At 39.6% G+C, this 23,316-nt stretch overlaps 1 protein-coding gene across 6 annotated transcripts in view; it reads right to left on the bottom strand.

Annotated features, from left to right (window-relative positions):
- Positions 1-23,316, bottom strand: part of NCAPG2 (non-SMC condensin II complex subunit G2) — a 63,418-nt gene that overhangs the window by 38,942 nt on the left and 1,160 nt on the right. For all 6 annotated transcript variants that reach the window (XM_041750973.1, XM_041750975.1, XM_041750979.1 and 3 more), the window contains 10 exons: positions 22,960-23,079; positions 19,308-19,496; positions 18,807-18,921; positions 16,802-16,956; positions 15,148-15,282; positions 12,046-12,140; positions 10,683-10,752; positions 7,460-7,546; positions 2,664-2,759; positions 1,320-1,445 (listed from right to left, as the gene is read on the bottom strand). In XM_041750973.1, the coding sequence (XP_041606907.1) occupies positions 1,320-1,445; positions 2,664-2,759; positions 7,460-7,546; positions 10,683-10,752; positions 12,046-12,140; positions 15,148-15,282; positions 16,802-16,956; positions 18,807-18,921; positions 19,308-19,496; positions 22,960-23,037 (1,146 nt within the window). In that variant the 5' untranslated portion in view covers positions 23,038-23,079. The remainder of the gene's footprint in view (positions 1-1,319; positions 1,446-2,663; positions 2,760-7,459; positions 7,547-10,682; positions 10,753-12,045; positions 12,141-15,147; positions 15,283-16,801; positions 16,957-18,806; positions 18,922-19,307; positions 19,497-22,959; positions 23,080-23,316) is intronic.

The raw sequence follows: 23,316 nt of genomic DNA, 5'->3' as shown, positions 1-23,316 counted from the left end.
AAATCTAGCTTTGATTTGCCTACCAACATTAGCCCCACAAACTTAATGATTCTCAAGGGGAATTTTACATAAATATACATGCAAATAAGGCACTTATAGCAAAATACCAATCACAAAATACCAATCACAAAATACCAATCACTTCATTTTAGATGTGTGTCTGTATGGAGGTGTGTATGTACGTATATGCACACGTGTGCACATATGTATATATGTATGTGCATACAAAGAGCCAAGTCTATACATATTCATTATACTATTATTTCAACTTGTTGCATGTCTGAGATTTTTCATTAAATCAAAAACAAACAGGCAGCAAGGTGCTCAGTTAAGTATCTGACTTTGGCTGGGTCATGATCTCGGGGTCCTGGGACTGAGCCTCATGTCAGGCTCTGCATTCAGTAGGGAGTCTGCTTCTCTGTCTTCCTCTGTCCCTCCCCCAACTCGTACTAGCTCCCTTTCTCTTAAAAAAAAAAAAAAAAAAAAAAATCCTGAAACTTAAAAAAGAAACCAACAAAAGGAAGTATTTTGGGAATGCCATGGTTAACCACCTTTATCATGGCATTTTTGCTATTACTTCCTAAAATTTTATTCTACTAACTAGGACAATAAATAATGTTTTTTAGCTTGTGTTAGGAAGCCCTGAAAATGTAAGGGAAGGTAGAGAAATAGACAGAGGATAGCACTTTCCAGCCAGATGAAGAAGATCCATGTATCTTTGGAAATAAATGTGGCATCCTAATGCTCTAAAGTCTCATTTGAAAAATCAGTCAGAAGAAAAAAAAAAAAAAAAGAAAAATCAGTCATTTGAAAAATCTATTGCAGCAGGCATTATTCACAGGCTTGCCTTAAAACATCACCAGTGTTTGTTCATCCACACTACCCCATAACTTGAGAGCAGGCAATACCAACATCCCCGATTCACAGATAAAGACAGAAAAGTTAGTGGCTTGCCCAAAGTGATAACAATTATAGAGAAGTAGCATCAAATCTGGGAATCTACTATAATTACATATTATACCGCCTCCGTGCTGGGGACACAAGAAGACAGGGAAAACATTTAAAACTATACAGAATAATAAATAATTAGATGTTCCAAAGGTGACAAAAAGAATAAAACTATTGGGTCCACACTGTGAGAGAAGGCACCAGGAAGAACATGGATTTCTATGAAGTGTCAAGATCTAGAAAGCCTGCCATCAGAGGGCAGCACACAGGTAGTTATGGAGTGGTGGGGGTGGGGGAGGAGGGGGCCAGGACCCACAACAGGCCCAGACATAGCTGACATCATAGAGGACTCAGTCACATGCAATACATACATAGAGTTCTTCAAACTGTTTCTGAATTTCACTATCCATTTCAATAGCATTGAAATTTGGATCTCTAATAGGAAATGCTTCAATGAACAGTAGGGCAGCATTTGACCGGACCGCAGAGTTTCGGGCCTGGAATAAGAAAAGAGTATTTCAGAATCCAAAAAGCAAACATTCAAAGGCTTCAGTATAGATTTCCTAAATGGTTCTAAGTATCTCAATATAGAATTACTTACATATTAAAGACAATTACAACCTTTAAAGTGACCAAACTTAGACAATCCATGGGCTAAATCAAACCCTTGGCTCAGTAAGGACAGATATTAAAAGGCCTGGGGGCACCTGGCTGGCTCAGTTGGTTAAGCATCTGGCTTTTGATCTCAGCTCAGGTGTTGATCTCAGGGTCATGAGTTCAAGCTCCATGCGTGGAGCCTACTTAAAAAAAAAAAAAAAGAAAGAAAGAAAGAAAGAAAAGAAAAGAAAGACAGAAAGAGGGTACAAACCACATGTTTTGGGGGCACCTTGGTGGTGCAGTTGGTTAAGCCTCCAACTCTTGCTTTCAGCTCAGGTCATGATCTCATAGGTTGTGAGATTGAGCCCGGGGTAAGACTCCCTGCTTAGTGGGAGTCTGCTTGAGATTCTCTTCCTCTGTCCCTCCCTACAGATGCACACACTCTTTCTAAAATACATACATAAATCTTTAAAAAAAAAATAAAGACCCAATTCCTCATCTCAAAGCCCATCTTATGTCACTAAGAAACAGTGACTCTCTCTCTTCCAACACTAGGTTTACCATGTAGAAAATCACTCATGTTAATTCCATCACTCCCCGACAGCTGTGATTCTGTGTCTCAGTCATAAGCAGAAGGTTCTGAGAGCCAGGATGGCCCAGCTCAGCTATGCAGAACCTCAACACCTCTGCTGGTTTATATGGCATGACAAATGCCCTTCCTGCTGTGGAATCTGCACTAAACCAATTCAAATTCCCAGTCTAATAGGCCTAAAAATGTTTTTAATACAAGAATAAAACATTTGTCCCAGGGATGCCTGGGTGGCTCAGCGGTTGAGCGTCTACGTTCGGCTCAGGCATGATCCTGGAGTCCGGGGATCAAGTCCCACATTGGGCTCCCTGCATGGAGCCTGCTTCTCTCTCTCTGCCTGTGTCTCTGCCTCTCTGTGTGTCTCTCATGAATGAATCTTAAAAAAAAAAAAAATGTGTCCCAAACTTCAAAAAGCCCCCAGCTTCCAGTATCATTTATACTGCCTTATCACAAGCCTGATTACAGCACAATAAATTCAAAAGCATAATGAGCACATTCTTAACATGGATGGAGTATTTAATAGGTGTACCTTTAGTCCTCTCCAAAGGATGGGTTTATACAATCTGTAAAGCATCTCTTCCACTCCCTGACGAACTTTCTTTTGATGATGAAAATAACTCAGCACCTGAGATCCAAGAAAAGAAAAAAAGAAAGGTAATGTTTTCAAAAAGAGCATTTAAGATCCTACTTTGAACAGAGAGGGCAGGTTGTCCTCTACACCAAAACAGGCCCTCATGCTTCGCAAGTCTTGACAACTCTTCCCTAAGAGGAGAAGATATAACAATAGATATTGACTGTACTAAACACATGAGAGAAATCACATGAAAGAAGCCTATGAAGAAACAAAGATCAATGACTTTGGGTCATAGTTACTACCCTTCTACCAAAAGTCAAATAACCTCAAAATGAGTTCAGAGACCTCTGACCTTCAAGGTGAAGTGGAGGAGTGTGTGTAAAGGAGTCAGCCTGAATGGTTTCTATAGCCCCTTCTGGTTCCAAAATGAGCTGGCTACAAGTGTCTGGTTCAAAGAACCTTGAAGAGCATCTGAAACATGCATATATCTCAAAACGGGTGTTACTGCTCCGTGAGCCTTTACCGTACCAGCTTAACTTAGATATTGAACATCCCCAAGCTTAGGAACAATCAAAGGATGGGCTGTACACTCAGCTTCCACTCCTTTGTCCTATTGCCCTCTTCACTAGCCAGTCTTCCCATAACTCTTCAGACTCTTGTCTCCAGCAACTCAGTTTTGCCAAAATTCCTTAATTCACCACTCTTCTTTAGAATTAAAATTCTATTAGTGAAAAGTGGAAAATAAAAACTAAGTTAAGCTATCCAACAATAGATTATACTTTAAGTGTTTGAACCTGAATCAACTTTATCCTAAACGAACTACAGTCTGGGGGTTATTTTCTGATTAATTTTTTATGTAGAAATTTTTATTGATGGTGGTGATATTAGACTACAGTTCTTTTGTGTGTAAAATATTATCAAGTTTTGGTATCAATCGTATACTCACTTTACAGAAAGGTAGGTTGGTAGGTATTTATTCATTTATTCATTCATTTATTTATTTTGTAGGCTCCATGTCCAACCTGGAGCTCAACTCAGGGCTTGAACCTATGATCCTGAGATCAAGAGCTGAGACCACGAGTCACACATTCAACTGAATGAGCCACCCAAATGCTCCTTATAGAAAGATTTTTTTTTTGTATATTTTTTTTTATTGGAGTTCGATTTGCCAACATATACTATAACACCCAGCGCTCATCCTGTCAAGTGCCCCCATCAGTGCCCATCACCCAGTCACCCTGTCCCCCTCCCCTTCCACTACCCCTTGTTCGCTTCCCAGGGTTAAGAGTCTCTCAAGTTCTGTCACCCTCTCTGATTTTTCCCACTCATTTTTCTCTCCTTTCCCCTTTAATCCCTTTCACTATTTTTTATATTCCCCATATGAATGAAACCATATAATGTTTGTCCTTCTCCAATTGACTCACTTCACCCAGCATCATACCCTCCAGGTTCTATCCACACTGAAGCACGTTTCTAATGGCTGAATAATATTCCATTGTATACAGAGACCACATCTTCCTTATCCATTCATCTTTCGATGGACACCGAGGCTCCTTCCATAGTTTGCCTATTGTGGACATTGCTGCTATGAACTTTGGGATGCAGGTGTCTCGGTTTTTCACTGCATCTATATCTTTGGGGTAAATCCCCAGCAATGCAATTCCTGGGTCATAGGGCAGATCTATTTTTAACTCTTTGAGGAACCTCCACACAGTTTTCCAGAGTGGCTGTACCAATTAACATTCCCACCAACAGTGCAAGAGGGTTCCCCTTTCTCCACATCCTCTCCAACATTTGTTGTTTCCTGTCTTGTTAATGTTCACCATTCTCATTGGTGTGAGGTGGTATCTCATTGTGGTTTTGATGTGTATTTTCCTGGTGGCAAGTGATGCAGAGCATTTTCTCATGTGCTTGCTAGCCACGTGTATGTCTTCTTTGGTGAAATTTCTGTTCATGTCTTTTGCCCATTTTATGATTGGATTGTTTCTTTGCTGTTGAGTTTAATAAGTTCTTTATAGATCTTGGATACTAGCACTTTATCTGATAGGTCATTTGCAATTATCTTCTCCCATTCTGTAGATTGTCTTTTAGTTTTGTTGACTGTTTACTTTGTTGTGCAGAAGCTTTTTCTCTTAAGTCCCAATAGTTCATTTTTGCTTTTGTTTCCTTTGCCTTCATAGATGTATCTTGCCAGAAGTTGCTGTGGCCAAGTTCAAAGAGGGTGTTGGCTGTGTTCTCCTCTAGGATTTTGATGGATTCTTGTCTCACATTTAGATCTTTCATCCATTTTGAGTTTATCTTTGCGTATGGTGTAAGAGAATGGTCTAGTTTCATTCTTCTGCATGTGGATGTCCAATATTCCCAGCACCATTTATTGAAGAGACTGTCTTTTTTCCAGTGGATAGTCTTTCCTGCTTTGTCAAATATTAGTTAACCATAGAGTTGAGGGCCCATTTCTGGGTTCTCTTGATCTGTGTGTCTGTTTTTGTGCCAGTACCACACTGTCTTGATGACCACAGCTTTGTAGTACAACTTAAATCTGGCATTGTGATGCCCCCGGCTCTGGTTCTTTTTCAATATTCCCCAGGCTATTTGGTCTTTTTTGATTCCACACAAATCTTAAGATTATTTGTTCCAACTCTCTGAAGAAAGTCCATGGTATTGTGATAGGGATTGCACTGAATGTGTACAGGAAGATTTTTAAACATTTTTATTGTTATAAGTCACAAACCATGAAAGTCACCCTTTTAAAGTACATAATTCAGTGGCCTTTAGTATATATTCCCAGAGTTAGGCAACCATTAAAAGCACCTAATTTTAGGGGTGCCTGGGTGGCTCAGTCTGCCTGAAGCATCTGCCTTTGCTCAAGTCATGATCCCAGAGACCCAGAATGGAGCCCTATGTCAGGCTCCCTGCTCAGCGGAGAGCCTGCTTCTCCCTCTCCCTCTGCTGTTCCCCCTGCTTGTGTGCTCTCATTCTCTCAAATAAATAAAAAATATCTTTAAAAAAACCCCAAATACTTAACGTTAGAAGATTTTCATCAACAGTATAGGGATTTTTACTTTCAAATGTCTGAAGCATTTCCTAAACCTTCTTTCAACATATCAGTAAAATAATTTATTATACAAATGTGATGTTTACCCAAAAAAGGGATTTGAGGAAGAAGCTACAATGTGTTGTAAGCAACAATAAGAATTAAAAGTCCAGGAACATACTGCATTCAAAAAGTGAAATATAATTAATGCTCTTCTTTTAATTCTATGTATTTTCCCACAGTTTACCAATCAGTGATATCTATACTTATATCTTAATTACTCAGATTACCAGAGCAAAAAATCAAATATCAAAAGAAGCCTTAGGGAAAAAAGTCTTAACTTATTTGGTACCAAGAAGGAAGCAATCAACATCACAAATTTATCTAATTTAACATGCTATCATTCTTTATGATTAAAGAGAATCTTGCCTCTCTGTCCCTCATGAATAAATGAATAAAATATTAAAAAAAAAAAAGAGAGAGAGAGAGAGAGAGAGAATCTGAAACACCAAATAAATGACCCAAGCTGACCTACAACTTACTGAAGCCACACTAGGATTGTGTGTCGTTGGGGCTGGAGGTCTAGCATCAACTGGATATATTTATCTCTGGGTTTATCTTTGGATAACTCAAAGTAAAGTATCAATAATGTAAAGAAATGTTTCCTTATCCTTTCAAGCTTAATAGAATTAATGTATGTTTACATTCTATAAATAATAGTAATTTCACTACACTAAAAAGATAAGTCTTTATTCATTTAGCTTCTTGATACACAGTTGCCAAAACTAACAGCAAACACACAAGGCATCACTCCTGGTTCAGGACACTGACCCTGTGTCCTAAACAGACCACATTTCCCAATTCCATCTGCCAAGATCATTATGATTATCAAACACCTATCAGTGTCATTAAGACATTGAAAATAAAGCCTTATTTAGTCAGATCATTTACAATGTAAGTATAAAATTCACATCTAAATTCTGAGACTAGCTTTAAAAATTTTTTTTAAATTTGTTTTGGGTAAATTCTACGCTACACATGGATGGGGCTCAAACTCATGACCTTGCCATCAAGAATCCCATTCTCTGGGGAAGCCTTGGTAGCTCCGCAGTACAGCATCTGCCTTCGGCTCAGGGCGTGATCCTGGTCCAGGAATCAAGTCCCACATCAGGCTCCCTGCAAGGAGCCTGCTTCTCCCTCTGCCTATGTCTCTGCCTCCTCTATGTGTCTCTCATGAATAAATAAATAAAATCTTAAAAAAAAAAAAAAAATCACATGCTCTACTGACTGAGCCAGCCAGGCACCCTTGAGATTAGCTTTTAAAAACACACAAGAAACTACCCAAACATTTATTCCATTTGGTTTACAGAATATCAAAACGAAAATTTAACGTATGAAAATAAATAATAAAAATAATTCCAAATATTCTGTTTTTGAAAAAGTGGTATGGCAGTTAGAAAATAATGATTCTGAACATTTTTCTGTCAAAGAATTTAAAGATTATTTGAAAAAAGTTCTGACTCTCAATAACATACCTTTCTTCTAGTTAAAACTGCCAGATACCAAATACTAAGACTCTGAGAAAGTCTTTTAGGCTGATGCATGAGAGGGGTTAACTTAATTTTTAAATTTAACAAAAACAATAATCTAAAAACAAAGCTAGGACTTATCAGCTTTATCAAAAAATCCATGACTAGTACCACAATGGTTTGCTCACCTCACGCACCCTAGAGTGCACAGGAGACCTGCGTGGAAGGTGGATCCCGTGGTGCATGAAGTCCTGGATGCACCTGTTTTCAATGGTCTGGAATGGCAAACACAGTGTTAGTACTTGGCGCACGTGCTCCGACAGAGGTCAGGACAGGCAGCATAGCTACTGAGGTGGCTCCATGGGTCCTCTAGATCATGAGGGAAAGCACCAGGATCCCTCACTCAGAGCATTCCTATTTCAAATCTATACCTCTTGGAATCCCCTTAGTTTTGATATTCCTTTGGTTTCTTCTACCTTGTTTGATGAAATACCAAATCTGTGCCAGGTGGCACAGCAAGCTTCTCCCTACCACCTGAGGCTAGTTCAAGCCAGATGGCTCAGAGACTGAGCGTGCCCTGAGGGCCTCTCTTCTGAGTCATCCTGAACCAGACGACCTAGGGATTGAGTCTGTTCCAAGAGCCTCCCCAGAGCTGACGCTGAACTACCCTCAAGATGGGGACAAGGACTCCAAAGTGCCTGAAACAACATCTTTCAGGGCTTCCATGGAGGGCAGCAGGGAGTTAGCTGTAGGGAGCTCTTCGGTTAGCCCACAACACCTACAACCTCCAGAACTGGGCAGAGAAGGCAGACCCAACCACCAGGAGCAGCCGAAATCCCCTGCAGATCCTCTGGTCTGTTACCCTGGACTCTGCCTCCAAGCCCTAGGTTCCCATGGCTTTAGAGAAGGACATCAGGAAAGCCTGTTACTACTATTAGCCCCCTTTATTATCTCTGAAAATACTTCCTTCACCTGAAGCCACTAATCTTAGCATCACTACCAACGGGGAACCACACGCTGACATGGGATACATGGCACTACCTACTAAGTATTTGTGCCACAAAAGTTGAACCTTTAGAGTTAACTATCAGAATATGGACATTCTACAGGACAACCGACCCAGTTTCTTCAACATATTCATGCAGGGCACAGGTTTTATTTTTTTTTTTTTTTTTTCAGGGCACAGGTTTTAAAAACAGAAAAGGAGAGAGGGAGGAATGCTCTGAGAGATTTAAATGACATAACAAGGAAATGCCATAGACTTATTGGATCCTGTTTCCCTAAAAAACTATAAAAAGACATTTTTGAAACAAAGCAGAGAAATTTAAATGTTTTAAAAAATACCCAAAACTGTTAATTTTGTTAAGTATGTTAAAGGCCGTACATAACCCTATTCCTTAGAGATGCATACTAAAGCACATAGATATCAGATGTCCTATTTGGAACTTGCTTGAAAAACTGGAAGGGAGCGGAAGAGGGAAGCCGAGCCTGAGAAGTACAGAGCTGTACTAAAATTCAGTACAGATTCAATCAATTATGTGTGCAACTATTAACACTTTTTTTAAAATTGGGATTTATTTATTTTTAGTGATCTTTACACCCAATACAGGACTCAAACCCACAACTAGAAATCAAGAGTTGCACATTCCACCAACAGAGCCAGCCAGGCACCCCTACAAACATTTATTTATTTTTTTTTTTTTAAGATTTTATTTATTTACACATGAGAGACAGAGAAAGAGAGAGAGGGAGGGAGGCAGAGACACAGGCAGAGGGAGAAGCAGGCTCCATGTAGGGAGCCCAACGCGGGACTCGATCCCAAGACTCCAGGATCACGCCCTGGGCTGAAGGCAGCACTAAACCGCTGAGCCACCCGGGCTGCCCAACATTTATTTTTAAAACCACTATTGGAGGAACACGTGGTTGGCTCAGCAGTTGAGCCTTTGGCTCAGGGCATGATCTGGAGTTCCAAGATCCAGCCCTGCATCAGGCTCCCTGCAGAGAGCCTGATTCTCCTCTGCCTGTGTCTCTGCCTCTCCTCTCATGAATAAGTAACTAAAATCTTTAAGTAAACAAACAAATAAATCCACTATTAGAGAAAAGGGGGACCAATATTCTTTCCTATGAACAAATGTCATGAATAATAAAACTGCAAAAATGTATAGCAATGTCCTGGTTTTGTCCCTTCCTCCAAAAACTTTTACACTGCAAAATGACTGTAGATGCTGTCAGCAGTGGATATGAGAGATCATTTTCTCTTCTAGAAGCGGAAGTCAGTGATAAACCAAGTTTAAGCTGCACAGGAGCAGAGTGGACAGAAGGAAGCTCCAGAGATCAGTAAAGCTCTTCCCAACCCACCAGCTCAGGGCCTGCTCCCCTCTCTGACTTAGTTTAAAAATTTTACTCTCAGAAAGAAAACATGTTTGACAGCCTCGTATAAGAAAAACACAAAGGATATTGACAAAAAGTATTCTGATATTTTTCCAAAAGAGCCTTTGAGCCTTACTGTGATTGTGAATTACACAGCCACATCTTCATAATGCAGATATTCCACAGTCATTCAAGGTTAGCCAAAATTCAAAACAAATGTCTTTAATTTCTCAACAATAATGTAACTGAAAGAGGCAGTTTGAGGTTCCAGAGCAAAAAAGCCCAACAGAAACAGAACCCTAACCACAAACTCAATTTTAAATTTTCTAGTGGTGGGGTGCCTCGTAGGTTCTGTCATTTAGACATCTGCCTTCAGTTCAGGTCATGATCGCAGGGTCCTGGGATGGAGCCCCACCTCAGGCTCCCTGCTCAGTGGGGAGTCTGATTCTGCCTGCAGCTCACCCTGCCTGTGCTCTCTCTCTGTGTGTGTCAAGTAAATAAAATCATAAATAAAAACTTTCTCATAGCAATATTAAAAACAAAGAGACAAGCAAAATTATTTTAGTAATATATTTTGTTCAGCCCAATATAGCCGAACACTATCATTTCAACATGCAAGCAGTATTTTTAAAACATTCTGAGATATTTTACATTCTTCTTCCCCCACTATGTCTTCAGAATCTGGTGTGTTTCTTACACTTATAGCACGTCTCAACTCAGACTAGGCACATTCCCAGTGCATGGCAGCTACAGGTGGGTGGACATTACAGATCTAATAAACCTACCAAAATGATATGGGGCAAGTCTTGATTTCTCTCAAACCACACATCTCAATGAGTGGCAGGAATCCTGGGTCTCAGACTGAGCATGAACATTTGTGGGAATGGGAATGAAATCTCCATCCCATGGAGTCTCATTATCTGACTTTATTTTGACAAAGAGCATCAACACAGATATTAAATGACTATCCATGACAACTTATTATTTACTAGAATACAACAAAAATGAATGTTAACATTTAATAAAATGAAAAGAAAATACCTCCAATATGTTTCCTGAGGCCTTTTTCCAAGCTCTGAAATAAATTTCTGCAATGTATACCATCAAATTTCTATGGGAAAGAAAAGAAAGTTAATGCATGTTCAAACCACTACACTTTTTTTTTTTTAAGTTTATTATTTATTTTGTTTTTCTGACAGAGCCAGGGACTCCTGGATCTCGAGGTCATGAGTTTGAGCCCCACATTGGGTATCTCTTAGTTCAACCCCAATATTCTGCCAGTAGGGAAACAGGAGGAGAAAGCATTCTAGCAAACAGCAGGAGCTCTGTCATAGAGTCAGAGTCAAATCTCAGCTCAGTACTTAACCAAAGCTAGCTGCCTGACAGAGGGAACTCAGCAACCAAGCCCACCTCAACAGTTGAAGGATTCCATTTGAAAATGCACACTAAGTACTCAGCTGCAGAGCAGATTACGCACTGAACTCTACACCTGGCAAACAGAAAACATTCAAACATTCACCGTGACAGCTCCAACTGCTGTGAGGTTCCAAGAGGCTGAGAGCTCCGACTTGTGCATGCATCCCTAGACTATTTGCCTGCAGGACTCTTCCCACCCAACCACATAGCTCAGTCCACAGTAAACAGGAAAGTAGACATTACATTCAAATGGTATCAGAAGGGGATCCCTGGGTGGCTCAGTAGTTTAGCGCCTGCCCTCGGCCCAGGGTGTGATCCTGGAGACCCAGAATCAAGTCCCACGTCTGGCTCTCTGCATGGGGCCTGCTTCTCCCTCTGCCTGTGTCTCTGTCTCTCTCTTATGAATGAATAAATAAAACCTTTAAAAAAAAAAATGGTATCAGAAGTACTTGTGACATGGAATTTATTCCGTGTCCATGTCCATACTGCAACTGAGACTAAGATTTAACTGGTAAATATTTTGACTATTTAAAGAACAACCACGAGTTAAAATCTTAACTTAAATGTCATTACTGAAAATGACTTCCTACAGCGGGGAAAAAACTATACAGTGATACAATAATACATAATATGTAGTTAAAAACAACACATAGTAAAAACAGTACATCACAAATAATATAATCTAAGAGATAATTTTTAAAGCTTCCAATACATTAATATAACTTTTTTTTTTTTAAGATTTTATTTATTCATGAGAGACACAGAGAGAGGCAGAGACACAGGCAGAGAGAGAGAAGCAGGCTCCATGCAGGGAGCTGGATGTGGGACTTCATCCCGGGACTCCAAGATCACACCCTGGGCGGAAGGCAGACGCTCAACCGCTGAGCTACCCAGCTGTCCCAATTAATATAACTTTAAAAGTCAGGTCAAATAGCATATTCTAAAATCATCAAGACAACACAAAATACCAATTGCCCTCAATACTTACTTTTGTAACCCCTGTAACTGGTTTCTAATGGTCTCGTGGATCATTTTAATAAAATTTACATTCCAAATGAAGAGTGAACTAAGAAATCTTCTTCCCTATAAAGAAAAATAAGATACAATGTTGCAACCAAATAAAAAGTTCAGATAACTAAAAAGGAAACAATTCCTTGGATGTTAGTAACAGAAAAGTCTGTTATTCTCAGTGAAGGAAGCATATATAACTACAACTCAGGGCCTCCGTGGGGGTGTCGGAGGGATAGAGCTCAGGAGCAGGGCCACGGCAAAAGGATCTCCCCTCTGGAGGGTCCAGCACTGACCTCCTTCTGTGCTCAGCCACAGGACTGCACAGACATGTGCCATGCTGCTCAGTAGCTCAATTTGTAAATGCTCCACAAACATTTCATTCTGGCTCTGTCTACATTGGCTAAAATCAAAGAATCCTTCATTTCATCTTTTATAAATGAGAAAAGTGAGGACTTGTGAAGAGGCTTAGTATCTGCCAAACTAGAATTTTCAAATACACACAGTCCCCGTGTTAGTTTATATGCATACTACTAGATGACACATGGCCCTAAAAAGCAGTAATACGATACTTACACTCTACACAGCACATAAAATATATCTAAAACTTTTCCTGCAAACAATACCCTCACCTCTTTACTGCTTACCAGTCCACCAGTACTGTCTCTGGAATCCCATAGAAATGCAACACACTTTGATATAAATAGCAGGGCACCCATGCTTGCAAAGGCATGGGTAATACTTTTTAAATACTTAAAAAGTATTTACTATAAGTACTTGCCATGATAGCACAAGATATTTGTCATTTATCCAGAATGAACTAACCAAAGTAAGGACTCATTAGGAAACTAAGTTTAGATATCATAAATTCAAAAGACATCAATTTAAAAAAAAAAAGGGGGAGTGTTAAAAGAGACATACGTTTATGCCTGTACTACCAATTGCACCTCCACACACACACACAGGCTGACATGCAGGTCAGCACCCACTATGTACAAGTCACTGTAAGTGGAACTGACTTGTCTGGCCCCCTCTGCTGCTTGGCTCTGAGCCTCACACTCTATCACAGTCCTGGAGATGCTGAGGGCACAGGCCTGAGGCATCTTTACCAACGACGATGAGTTGGTAACAGCAATGAACAGTTGGAATACCTCCCACGTGCTCAGAACCTGCCAGGCGCTATGCTAATGGCTCTAGGCATGTATGCACAGCACTTTGTCCCTCTGGAACCGTGACAAAGAACCACTGTGCTTCCTATTTTACAGAAGGAAACAAAAGGTTCAAAGTAGTCTCATTAAGGCCACCATCTAGTAGGTGAACTGACAGGGATCTGGTCAGTATGATCAGTGACCACATATGGCCCTTTTAACCTCTTTAGCTGGAGAGGGTATGCTCGAGCAAGCAAAGCAAGGTCAAACCATGTCTTTGCTCCTGACTAGCTGTAGGACCTTCATTTATGGACCTCAAATCCAAGAAGTCTTTCTCACCTACTTCAGGGAGGAGTGGCGACTTCCTCCTTTTGCCTCATGTATGTATGAGGCAATGACCAAACAAAGGCTATTTTCTGTAATATAAACATTCTTCTTTGCACTTCTAGCATGGGAATATAGTCCACATTCAGTAAAGGACTACATCCGAATCCTAAGATAACAAGTCAGAACTGTTCAAGAGAACTATACAAGCCACTCCATAATTTTTAATTTTCTTTTTTTTTTTTTAAGATTTACTTATTTATTTATTCATGATAGAGAGAGAGAGAGAAGCAGAGACACAGGCAGAGGGAGAAGCAGGCTCCACGCTGGGAGCCCGACATGGGACTTGATGCCGGGACTCCAAGATCGCGCCCTGGGCCAAAGGCAGGCGCCAGAGTGCTGAGCCACCCAGGGATCCCCAATTTTTAATTTTCTAATAGCCACAGTAATAAAAGGAAAAAAGATTCAATTAATTTTAATAATATATTTACCTAAGCCAACATAGCCAAATTATTTCCATTTAAATATGTAATAAGTATATAAAAATAGCTAATGAGCTATTTTACATTCTTTTTCATAATAAATTTTGAATCCATGAAGCTTATAATTTGCTGGCCACAGTCCACATGCTCAGTAGCCTCATGTGGGAATGACCACCAAAACGGACCATGCAGCAGTGGCCAGAAGCTGCTCTTTGGATTGACTGGATGGCAGAAAAAAAGAAATCTGAGAATATTATGTGATGATGGTTCTGAGTATATGCCAGTTAGCCAGGATTAGGGCAGAGCGTCAGGTTCAATCCACTGGGAAGTGCTTTCTCAACCTTATTTTTAAAATTTTGTTAGTGAGGAGATCCCTGGGTGGCTCAGCGGTATAGTGCCTGCCTTAGGCCCAGGGCATGATCCTGGAGTCCCGGGATCGAGTCCCCAAGTCGGGCTGCCTACATGGAGCCTGCTTCTCCTTCTGCCTGTGTCTCTGCCTCTCTCTTTCTCTCTCTCCCTCATGAATAAATAAAATCTTTAAGAAAAAAATTTGTTAGTGAACATACCATGCAATATTGGTTTATGGTCTGATTCATCACTTAAACACAACATCCAGTGCTCATTGCAAGTACCCTCTTTAATGCCCATCACTCATCTAGCCCATCTTCCAATCTTTTTTTTTTTTTTAAGATTTTATTTATTTATTCATGAGAGATACAGAGAGAGAGAGAGACAGAGACACAGGCAGAGGGAGAAGCAGGCTCCATGCAGGAAGCCCGATGTGGCACATGATCCCGGGACCCCAGGATCACACCCTGGGCCGAAGGTAGGCACTAAACCGCTCAGCCACCCAGGGATCCCCGATCATTCTTAATTTAAAGTGTAATCCCAGCTCCCCTAGGATTCACAGCCACCTATTACCATCTGATTTAATGATGAAATAAGCAACAATTTATAAAATGTATGCATAATACTACTATGTGGTAAAAATATAACAACTCTTGAGAGCTAGGCTGACTCTTTCATTAGAACACTGACTGTGGTACAAGAGCAACTACATGAACCCAGAGAAAAAACAACCATTAAAAAGCAGTTCACAAAAACACCAAAAGAGAAAAACCTGGTTACCTCCTCTTTCTTGATATATTTAACACTTATGAAACACTCAAGTAGCATATCTTTAATTTCTTTACTTTCCTCTAAATCATAATCAAAGCAATATAAAGCCTGATGAATACGCCAAAGCCGACATATGTCTGTGCCCTAGGAATGACATAAAGAAAAATGTTAGTTTTTTAATAAACTATTAAGGTCACATTTCAAATTTACAATAAAAACACTTTATGTAATAAATAATTACAACTCTAGATTATTCATCAAAAAGGAAAAAACCATGGCAAAAGCAAAGAGAAGCACCAATAGGCAGCACTATCTGGTTTCTGCAATGCCGAGTGCAGCAGCCACCAGCCCTGTTAGGCTACAGAGCACAGAAGTGTGCCTAATACGATGAGGGACCTGGTGTTTAGTTTTCCTCACTACAAGTGAAACTTAAATAGCCCTGTGCTGCTGGTGGCGCCCACATGCTACCACACAGGTGTAAAACACTAGAGACATTAAGTCCTGATTTAAAAGCTAAACAGAAAATAAATAAATAAATAAATAAATAAATAAATAGCTAAACAGAAAGACAGGAAAAATGATTTTTTAAAAACAGTTTTTAAAAAGATAAACCAACAATGACAATCCTATGACAAACTGTGGGAGTAGACAGTCTTTTCTGTCATCAAACTGGCAGCTCCTTGGAGGTCGTGGTGAGACAGACCCAGATAGTGGGAGTGTGATGAAGTGCAAGCTTGCTATGAAATTGGCAATGAGTATCAAGGTCAAACCCACTAACCATGAATCTCATTTCTAAGAATCTGTCATAAGAAAGTAAAGGTATGAGGGGAAGAAAGAGGAAGAGAAATTCCTAAATATCCCTAAAATGGAAATTCCTTAGATAGTGGAATTACAGAGGATTTCATTTTCCTCATTTTCCCTTCTTCACTTGTCCAATTTTCTAAGATGAACATTAAATATCTGTTGTTCTCTTGATCAGGGGACAGAAACAGTTCTCTTTCTGGATATCTTAACTGCACACCAAAGATGAACGGCTGAGAAATGCACCAAGTTAAATCCAATCCTCAAACCTGCTCTCTAAAACTTTAGGTCTAGGCTTTAGTCTGACACGACCCCCATCCTACAAGTGTGGATGTACTCCACGTGGGCCCAAGGACTTTCTCTACCACTCCTGCCCCATCACCCTTCACCACACACATCCAATCCTATGCAGTCTCAGAGGACCACACTAACATGGGCAGCCATTCCTACTTATCTCATCCCTTCTTCGCTACTAAAAATATCCACTTTTGCTAACAGTGGCAATGTAACCCTTCAAAATCCCATCTGCAGCAGATAGATGTGGCTACAGGTTAAGAACTTCTGAGTTCTGGCCCTTGCTGCTTCCCTGCCTCTTCCTCCAGCCTGGAACTCACACAACAAAGTGGAGGTGGAGCAGCCGCCTTGCTACCATGAAGTGGTGAGAGAGGGCAAGGACAACACACCTGGAAGGTAGAGGAGAAAGCCTGCATGAAACTGCAATGTGGAGCCATTGCCTGCTGCCCTCCCCCAAACATCTTAAAAAAGACCCTAACCCGGGAAGCAACTGCAGTCAGGCCACTTATGAGTGAACATAATTCATAACTGGTATAAACACATGCACTATTTTAAAAAGTAAACATACTGTTTTAGTCTCCAGGCTCTTCCTTAACAGCATGATAAAAGCAGTCTTTCCCATATCTTCCTTGGCAGGCAGACCTTTCTCCCACCACATGACACACAAATCCTGAATGGAACTCTGCAGCTTTCTTTCAGATTCAGGTAATGCATATAAAATACCTAAAACAGAGCACAGTAAATGTTCAATTAGTAAATTACTATAAACTAATATTAGCTCAGAGTCAATAGTGTAAAGTACCATGACTCACAAAGGTTTGCTAAGCAAACATTAGTTTACATCTAACTTGCCAGAAATTTATATACATTATTTATAGAATACAAATGATAATAACTTTTAAAAAACTGTTAACTACTGTTATAAAAGCAGATCCAATAGAATACAGAATTTTAGTACTGTAAGACTCAGAAGGGTCACACTGTTCAAACCCCTTGTTTAAGAGAGGCAGGTATTCACACTACCCACCCACTACAACACCCACAGGTAATACTCAACACCAAACCCAGGTCAGGTGACCAGTAACCCACTACAACTGTCCTTCATAAGTTGGCCTCAAATTCTGGCTCACTGGCGAAAAACAGTAAAAGAATTATTAAAATGAAAAAAAAAAAAGAATTATTAAAATGAATACAAAAACTGCAGTGCTTTTATTAATTGAAAAGCTCAAGAATGAAATGAAAATACTAATAATATGTTCATAATTATAACCCATAGATATCTGAATGCCATTACATACACGTTAAATTCCTGAATTAATGGGAAGTTAGAAACTAGGGATCCCTGGGTGGCGCAGCGGTTTGGCGCCTGCCTTTGGCCCAGGGCGCGATCCTGGAGACCCGGGATCGAATCCCACATCGGACTCCCGGTGCATGGAGCCTGCTTCTTCCTCTGCCTGTGTCTCTGCCTCTCTCTCTCTGTGACTATCATAAATAAATTTAAAAAAAAAAGAAAAAGAAAAAAGAAACAACTACAATATCAGCACTAATCATTTTATAAAAGTTATTTGGAGACTGAAAATAAACTATGGTTACATTCACAAAACACTGGGAACTATTTATATACTGATTAGGGCTAACATCTTAATCAGACATTGTATTTCAATGCAAGAATTCTGAATTAAACATCTACATACATCTAAGTGTTAGCACTAAGAATGAAAAGTCTGATGGGAAAGTGTGTCAAACAGAATTAATTACAATGTGAAAGTGAGGACACTTAGGTGATTTTTCTTCTCATTACTTAAAATCATTTGTGCATCTTTTATATCTGTAAAATAGTTTTCTGTATTTTATAATTAGATATTCTCATTAATTCTTAGTGTTCCTCCTAAATTAGAAACTACAGTTTCACAGTTTAATTAAAATCTGAAAAGCACCATGATACAAATTGTAACAGTAAAGTTTCCCTAATTGTCAACAACTATTTCTCAGGTCACTTTCATAACATATTTAAAAAATGATGCAGCGTCACAAATGCTTGGTTAAACTGAAACTTTCTGGCAGTAATCACCAACTGAGGAATTTATAATCTGACCATTTTTCCTTAATAAGCTCTTACCACTGTTCCCATAGGTCAAAAAAGACGTACTGGAAAATCTGGGAACAGCAGTCAGTTGTTCAGTAATTTACATTCTAAATCAGTACATCAGGATAGCCCTTAAAATAATACTTCTTGGGACACCTGAGTGGCTCAAGGGTTGAGCATCTGCCTTCAGCTCAGGGCGTGACCCCGGGGTCTTTGGATAGAGTCCCACATCAGGCTCCCCGCAGGGAGCCTTCTTCTCCTTCTGCCTGTGTCTCTGCCCCCCTCTCTGAGTCACTTATGAATAAAAAAAAAAACTTAAAAAAAAAAAAAAGAATACTTCTTTGCTCTTTTTCTAGCTGAAGTAAAAGAGCTTAAAAGTAAAGTTACACCTTAATATTTCTGCTTCTACATGAAGACTGGCTCCTTCCACAGAGAACCAGTAGATGCCCACCTCTAAACATGCCACGATATCACAAATGCAACTCACCATTCAACATCACTGCACATTCCAGTAAGTCTTCATAGTTCTCACTTTCATTTATTACAGATACAGAAGCAAGAACCACACATGTAATTGCATGAATTATTTCTATGCTGTTTTTCTACAAATGAAAAAAATTCAAATTCAAGTGACTTAAAATCAACTTAAAATAGAATTTTCAAAAGAAATGTGAATGTTACTAACTTTATAAAAATTAACCCACACTTCTAGCTTATTCAAAAAAGTAAATTAAATTTGAATACAGGTCAGTTGTCCAAAGAGAACAGCAACATTGAATAGCAGATTAATAATGGGCAGGATTAAAAAAAAAAATAATAATAATAATGGGCAGGATTGTTTAAAGTAAAACTATAATAAACATACTCCTAATATTCTTTCTTAAATTCTAGCTTTTTTTCATCACTTAAAATTCAATTACATACAATATTTTTTTTTTTTTTAACAAATTAAAGGTAACAGGTTTTCTATTTGAAAAATTACTACTACCATTTTTGATTCATGCTCTGTTTCCATAATGTCTTCACCCTGGACTTCCAACGTCTGCCACTCAGCCACAGGGCTTTCTAACAATACACCCGTTAATAAATTCTTGAGCCTTTGCCATAGCTCTTCTTTCTGTTTCCTTGATAATTCATCTAGTAATTCATTTAGGCTGAAAGGGTCAGAAGCATCTTTCTGCAAAATAAATAGCAATTGTTATATTTCAATTACAAAAATTAGTTCTATCCCCTTTATAATGGCATCAAAAGGAAGTTTTGCTAAATTAAGTGCATTCATTAAGTGCTAAGCTAATGATCATTTCAAGAGTTGAGCTGTAGTTTTGAAATACTTTTCCTAAGTGGAAAAGTACAGGAATTATGAGACAGAAAGTAGCAGATGCCAGGGCACCTGGGTGGCTCAGTAAATGAAGCATCTGCCTTTGGCTCAGGGTGTGATCCCAGGGTTCTGGGATGGAGCCCCGTGGAGCCTGCTTCTCTCTCTCCCTCTGTCCCTCTCTTCACTTGTGTGTACACACTCTCACTCTGTGTAATAAGTAAATTCAAAAAGTAAAATAAGAAAGTAGCAGGTTTCTCATCTACATATTCAGCCCTAGTAACCTAGTCTTTGGAGTTTAAAACTTTACCCACTTAGAAATATCCTCTCTAAAATCAATCCATCCAGACATCCACCACTCCAGGCCTATCATCAGGGCACAAAGTATGTTGGAGCTGTACAATAACAACAACACAGCCAAGCCAACTGAGTATACTTGAAGTTGCTGATCTCTAACCCAACTTGGACCCTCAACACCCCCTCTTACTCATCTCTAGACATCATTCTCTTCTTTTAACCAGTGAGATTATATCAGATCCTCTCAACTATCCCTAAAACCTCCGAGCCAACCATTTCTTCTCACTCTGAGCTGATGAGCTTACTCTCTGATACAGCAAATAGAAACCATTACCAAAGGGGTAGAGCATTCATCTTAAAGGGACTGCGTGCAGCCAACGTGAGCACCAAACAAGTGACCGTAACGGATTATAACCCAATCAATAACCAGTGCAACGAAACTGATAATAAATAAATAAATAACAAACAGCATCAGCATGCTATAGATCACCAATGAATAAATATGGAAGGAATATGGGGTTAGAAAATCACAATTTTCTATACTATATACTATAATAGCCATTATAGTAATAAATGTTTCAGGCAAGAATCATCAAAACCAGTAGGCACAAGTCTGATGAAGAGCAGGGTATTTACCTAATCTCAACTTACTTCCCCAATTAAGATCACTTATTAATTATGAAGGTGGAAACAGCAGCTTGACAGTGCAGAAATCTGGTATACCCCAACCTAAGTGACTGATTAAAACTAACCTCAGCAATAACAGGACAAACGGACATCATGTGCCTCCACTGAGGAAGACAAAACACCACTTATGCAGCTCCTGTCAAAACGCATAAAATGAATTTAACCAAATCATCAAAGAAGAGCAAACCGAAGGATATGCCACCAAACAGCTGCCTACACTCAACTATTCTGACCTACAGAATGGCATTTCATATCATTCAACTCGAAGAAAACAAGTGATGCATAATCCTACATCTTCTCATTTTCGTGTTTAACTAATAGCTACACGGTGATTAAGATACTAAATAATTAAGTGTTAATAAGGCTTGCTACTCATAAGCTAAAAGGAATGACTATGAATACAATGACTAACTCAGCATCCTCCTGAGATATGTGCTGCTGAGCAACAGTCCAAGGCACTAGGGCATGTGACCAGGGGTAGCTGCGGACAAGGAAATCAAAGGGCGCCCTGTCACTACAACATCAGCCTGATCCTGTAGGGACTGTGCTACCCAGATGTTGCTATTTTGGCCTTTTGATTTTAAATTAATATTAACTAGCTTCATCATCATCAATTTAGTTTGTGATAGTAGTTAATACTATGACAAAAGTTTGCAACAATAATCTTGTAAACTTTAAAACACACGTGTATGGCACACATAACAGAACACATATCATCTACACTCCTACTAAAACAAGTGTTTATATAACATCTAAATAGTGTGCTCTCAATAGACACTTCTGAGATGTGCTGCCTGTGAGTTTGTACTGACTATTTTTGTTTACAGGTACAGGTACTATTTTACAATATGAAATCATATCATAATTCATTTCCCTCTTAAAAATAATTCCAGGATGCCTGGATGGCTCAGTGGTTGAGCGTCTGCCTTTGGCTCAGGTTGTGACCCCAGGATCCTGGGATAGAGTCCTGCGTCGGGCTCCCCACAGGGAGCCTGCTTCTCTCTCTGCCTGTGTCTCTGCTTCTCTTTGTGTCTCCCATGAATAAATAAATAAAATCTCTTAAAAAAGAAGAAAAAAAAAAAACTTCATAAATGTTGCTAGCAACAAATTTTCTACTAGGTTTCTCTCCACTTAATTACTACTTTTTTTTTTTTAATTACTACTAACTTAATTTTCACTGCATGAGCAAGACAAGTGACATATGCATCTTCTGACCCAAAGTCACAAGTGTTTTAGAATTGATACCTTTACTGTTGGGGTTCCTCAGGGTTCTGTCCTAGGCTTCTCTTCTTACACTACAGATGGTCCCGTTGCATTCCCATGACTGAAGCTTCCAAGTGTCGCTGAGGACACCCAAATCTGTCTCTATGCAGGCCTCTTTCTTGGGCTTTAGGTACAGCTACTGATCCACCTACTGGTCATCGTGTGCATATCCCCCTGGCAGTCATCCACAATGTCCCAAATGGAGCCTATCGTCCCTCTAAAACCTGCCTTCTTCCCACTGAAAGGCACCACAAGTCAGAACCTGGCATCCACCGTGGCCTACATCCAGTCAAGAGCACCACCACCTTGCAACCTGACAGCTTGCAAAGGCACCCACATCTCCTAATGCAACCACCATTGTGCAGGGCACAGCCTCTTCACTACTCTCCAGGCTCTTGCTGCCATCTTCCACCTATGTGTATACAAGCCCCCATTCCTCTCAGGATAACATGGTAAAGAAGGGCTGTCATAATCCAAATCTCAGCCCCTGCCTCTTCTGCCTGACCTGGCATTTCTATGCCCTAGCCCTACCAAATATCTTCAAGTTCAAACACAGTGTATCTTCTCTGGTCTTTAAAGTTATCTCCTCTACTTGGAGAGGTCCTTCCCCACATCCCTCTTTGACTGGCTGACTTGTTTACTCTTTAATCACAGCTTCCATACCCTTTCCACTGGGACAGGAAGCAGTCCGTGGCTGAATGTGGGCCCCCTCCCGTATCCTTGCCCCAGCTTAGCCTTGTTACTCTGCTACACTTACACACCTGGATCTACCAAAACATTGTAAATAACCTGAGGACCAAAAAAGTTGTCTTCCTCATGCCATGCACAAAGCAAGAGATCAATAAATATTTACGTAAATAGAAGCACCTTGTGCTACATCACTTAGCATTCTTACAAGTCTCTTAAAAGAAGCAGGAAATACAGTGTGTGCATCGCTGCCCATCAGCAGGTGTATTTGAGTATAGTTCTTTTTTTTTTTTTTAAATAGACTTTGGTCCCTAAGGATTCACTGAGAGGATTATATTTCATTTGTGGATGTAAACAACCAAATCATAAGAAAACTAAACTTAAAACTTACATCAAGTTGAACAAACTGCAAAAACTCTCCAATCAGCTCCTTAGACACTGCTTGTACAAATGTCTCTCGCTTTTCCATGACAGATGAAACTGTTTTTCATGTGGCATTTACTCTGTAACCCTAGCAGAAAACAGTCATACTGAAACTTGAATTTGCAAATATAACTTTTCCTACAAGATGTAATTTGGTACTAACATCCAAAATTTAAAAAAAAAAAAAAAAAAAAAAAAAAAAAAGATCCCGTAACATCTACGGTAAACGGCTTCTAACAATATTATGACACAAACGTTACCGTATCTAAAAAATAACTATTACTTTATCAAGCAAGGATGGTATCAGCATAACATTACTAACGAC

This window comes from Vulpes lagopus, chromosome 4, assembly GCF_018345385.1.
Source record: "Vulpes lagopus strain Blue_001 chromosome 4, ASM1834538v1, whole genome shotgun sequence".
NCBI classification, from domain to species: Eukaryota; Metazoa; Chordata; class Mammalia; order Carnivora; family Canidae; genus Vulpes; species Vulpes lagopus.
The sequence above is the reverse complement of the archived record's forward strand: the minus strand, read 5'-3'. Positions and strand labels throughout refer to the sequence as shown.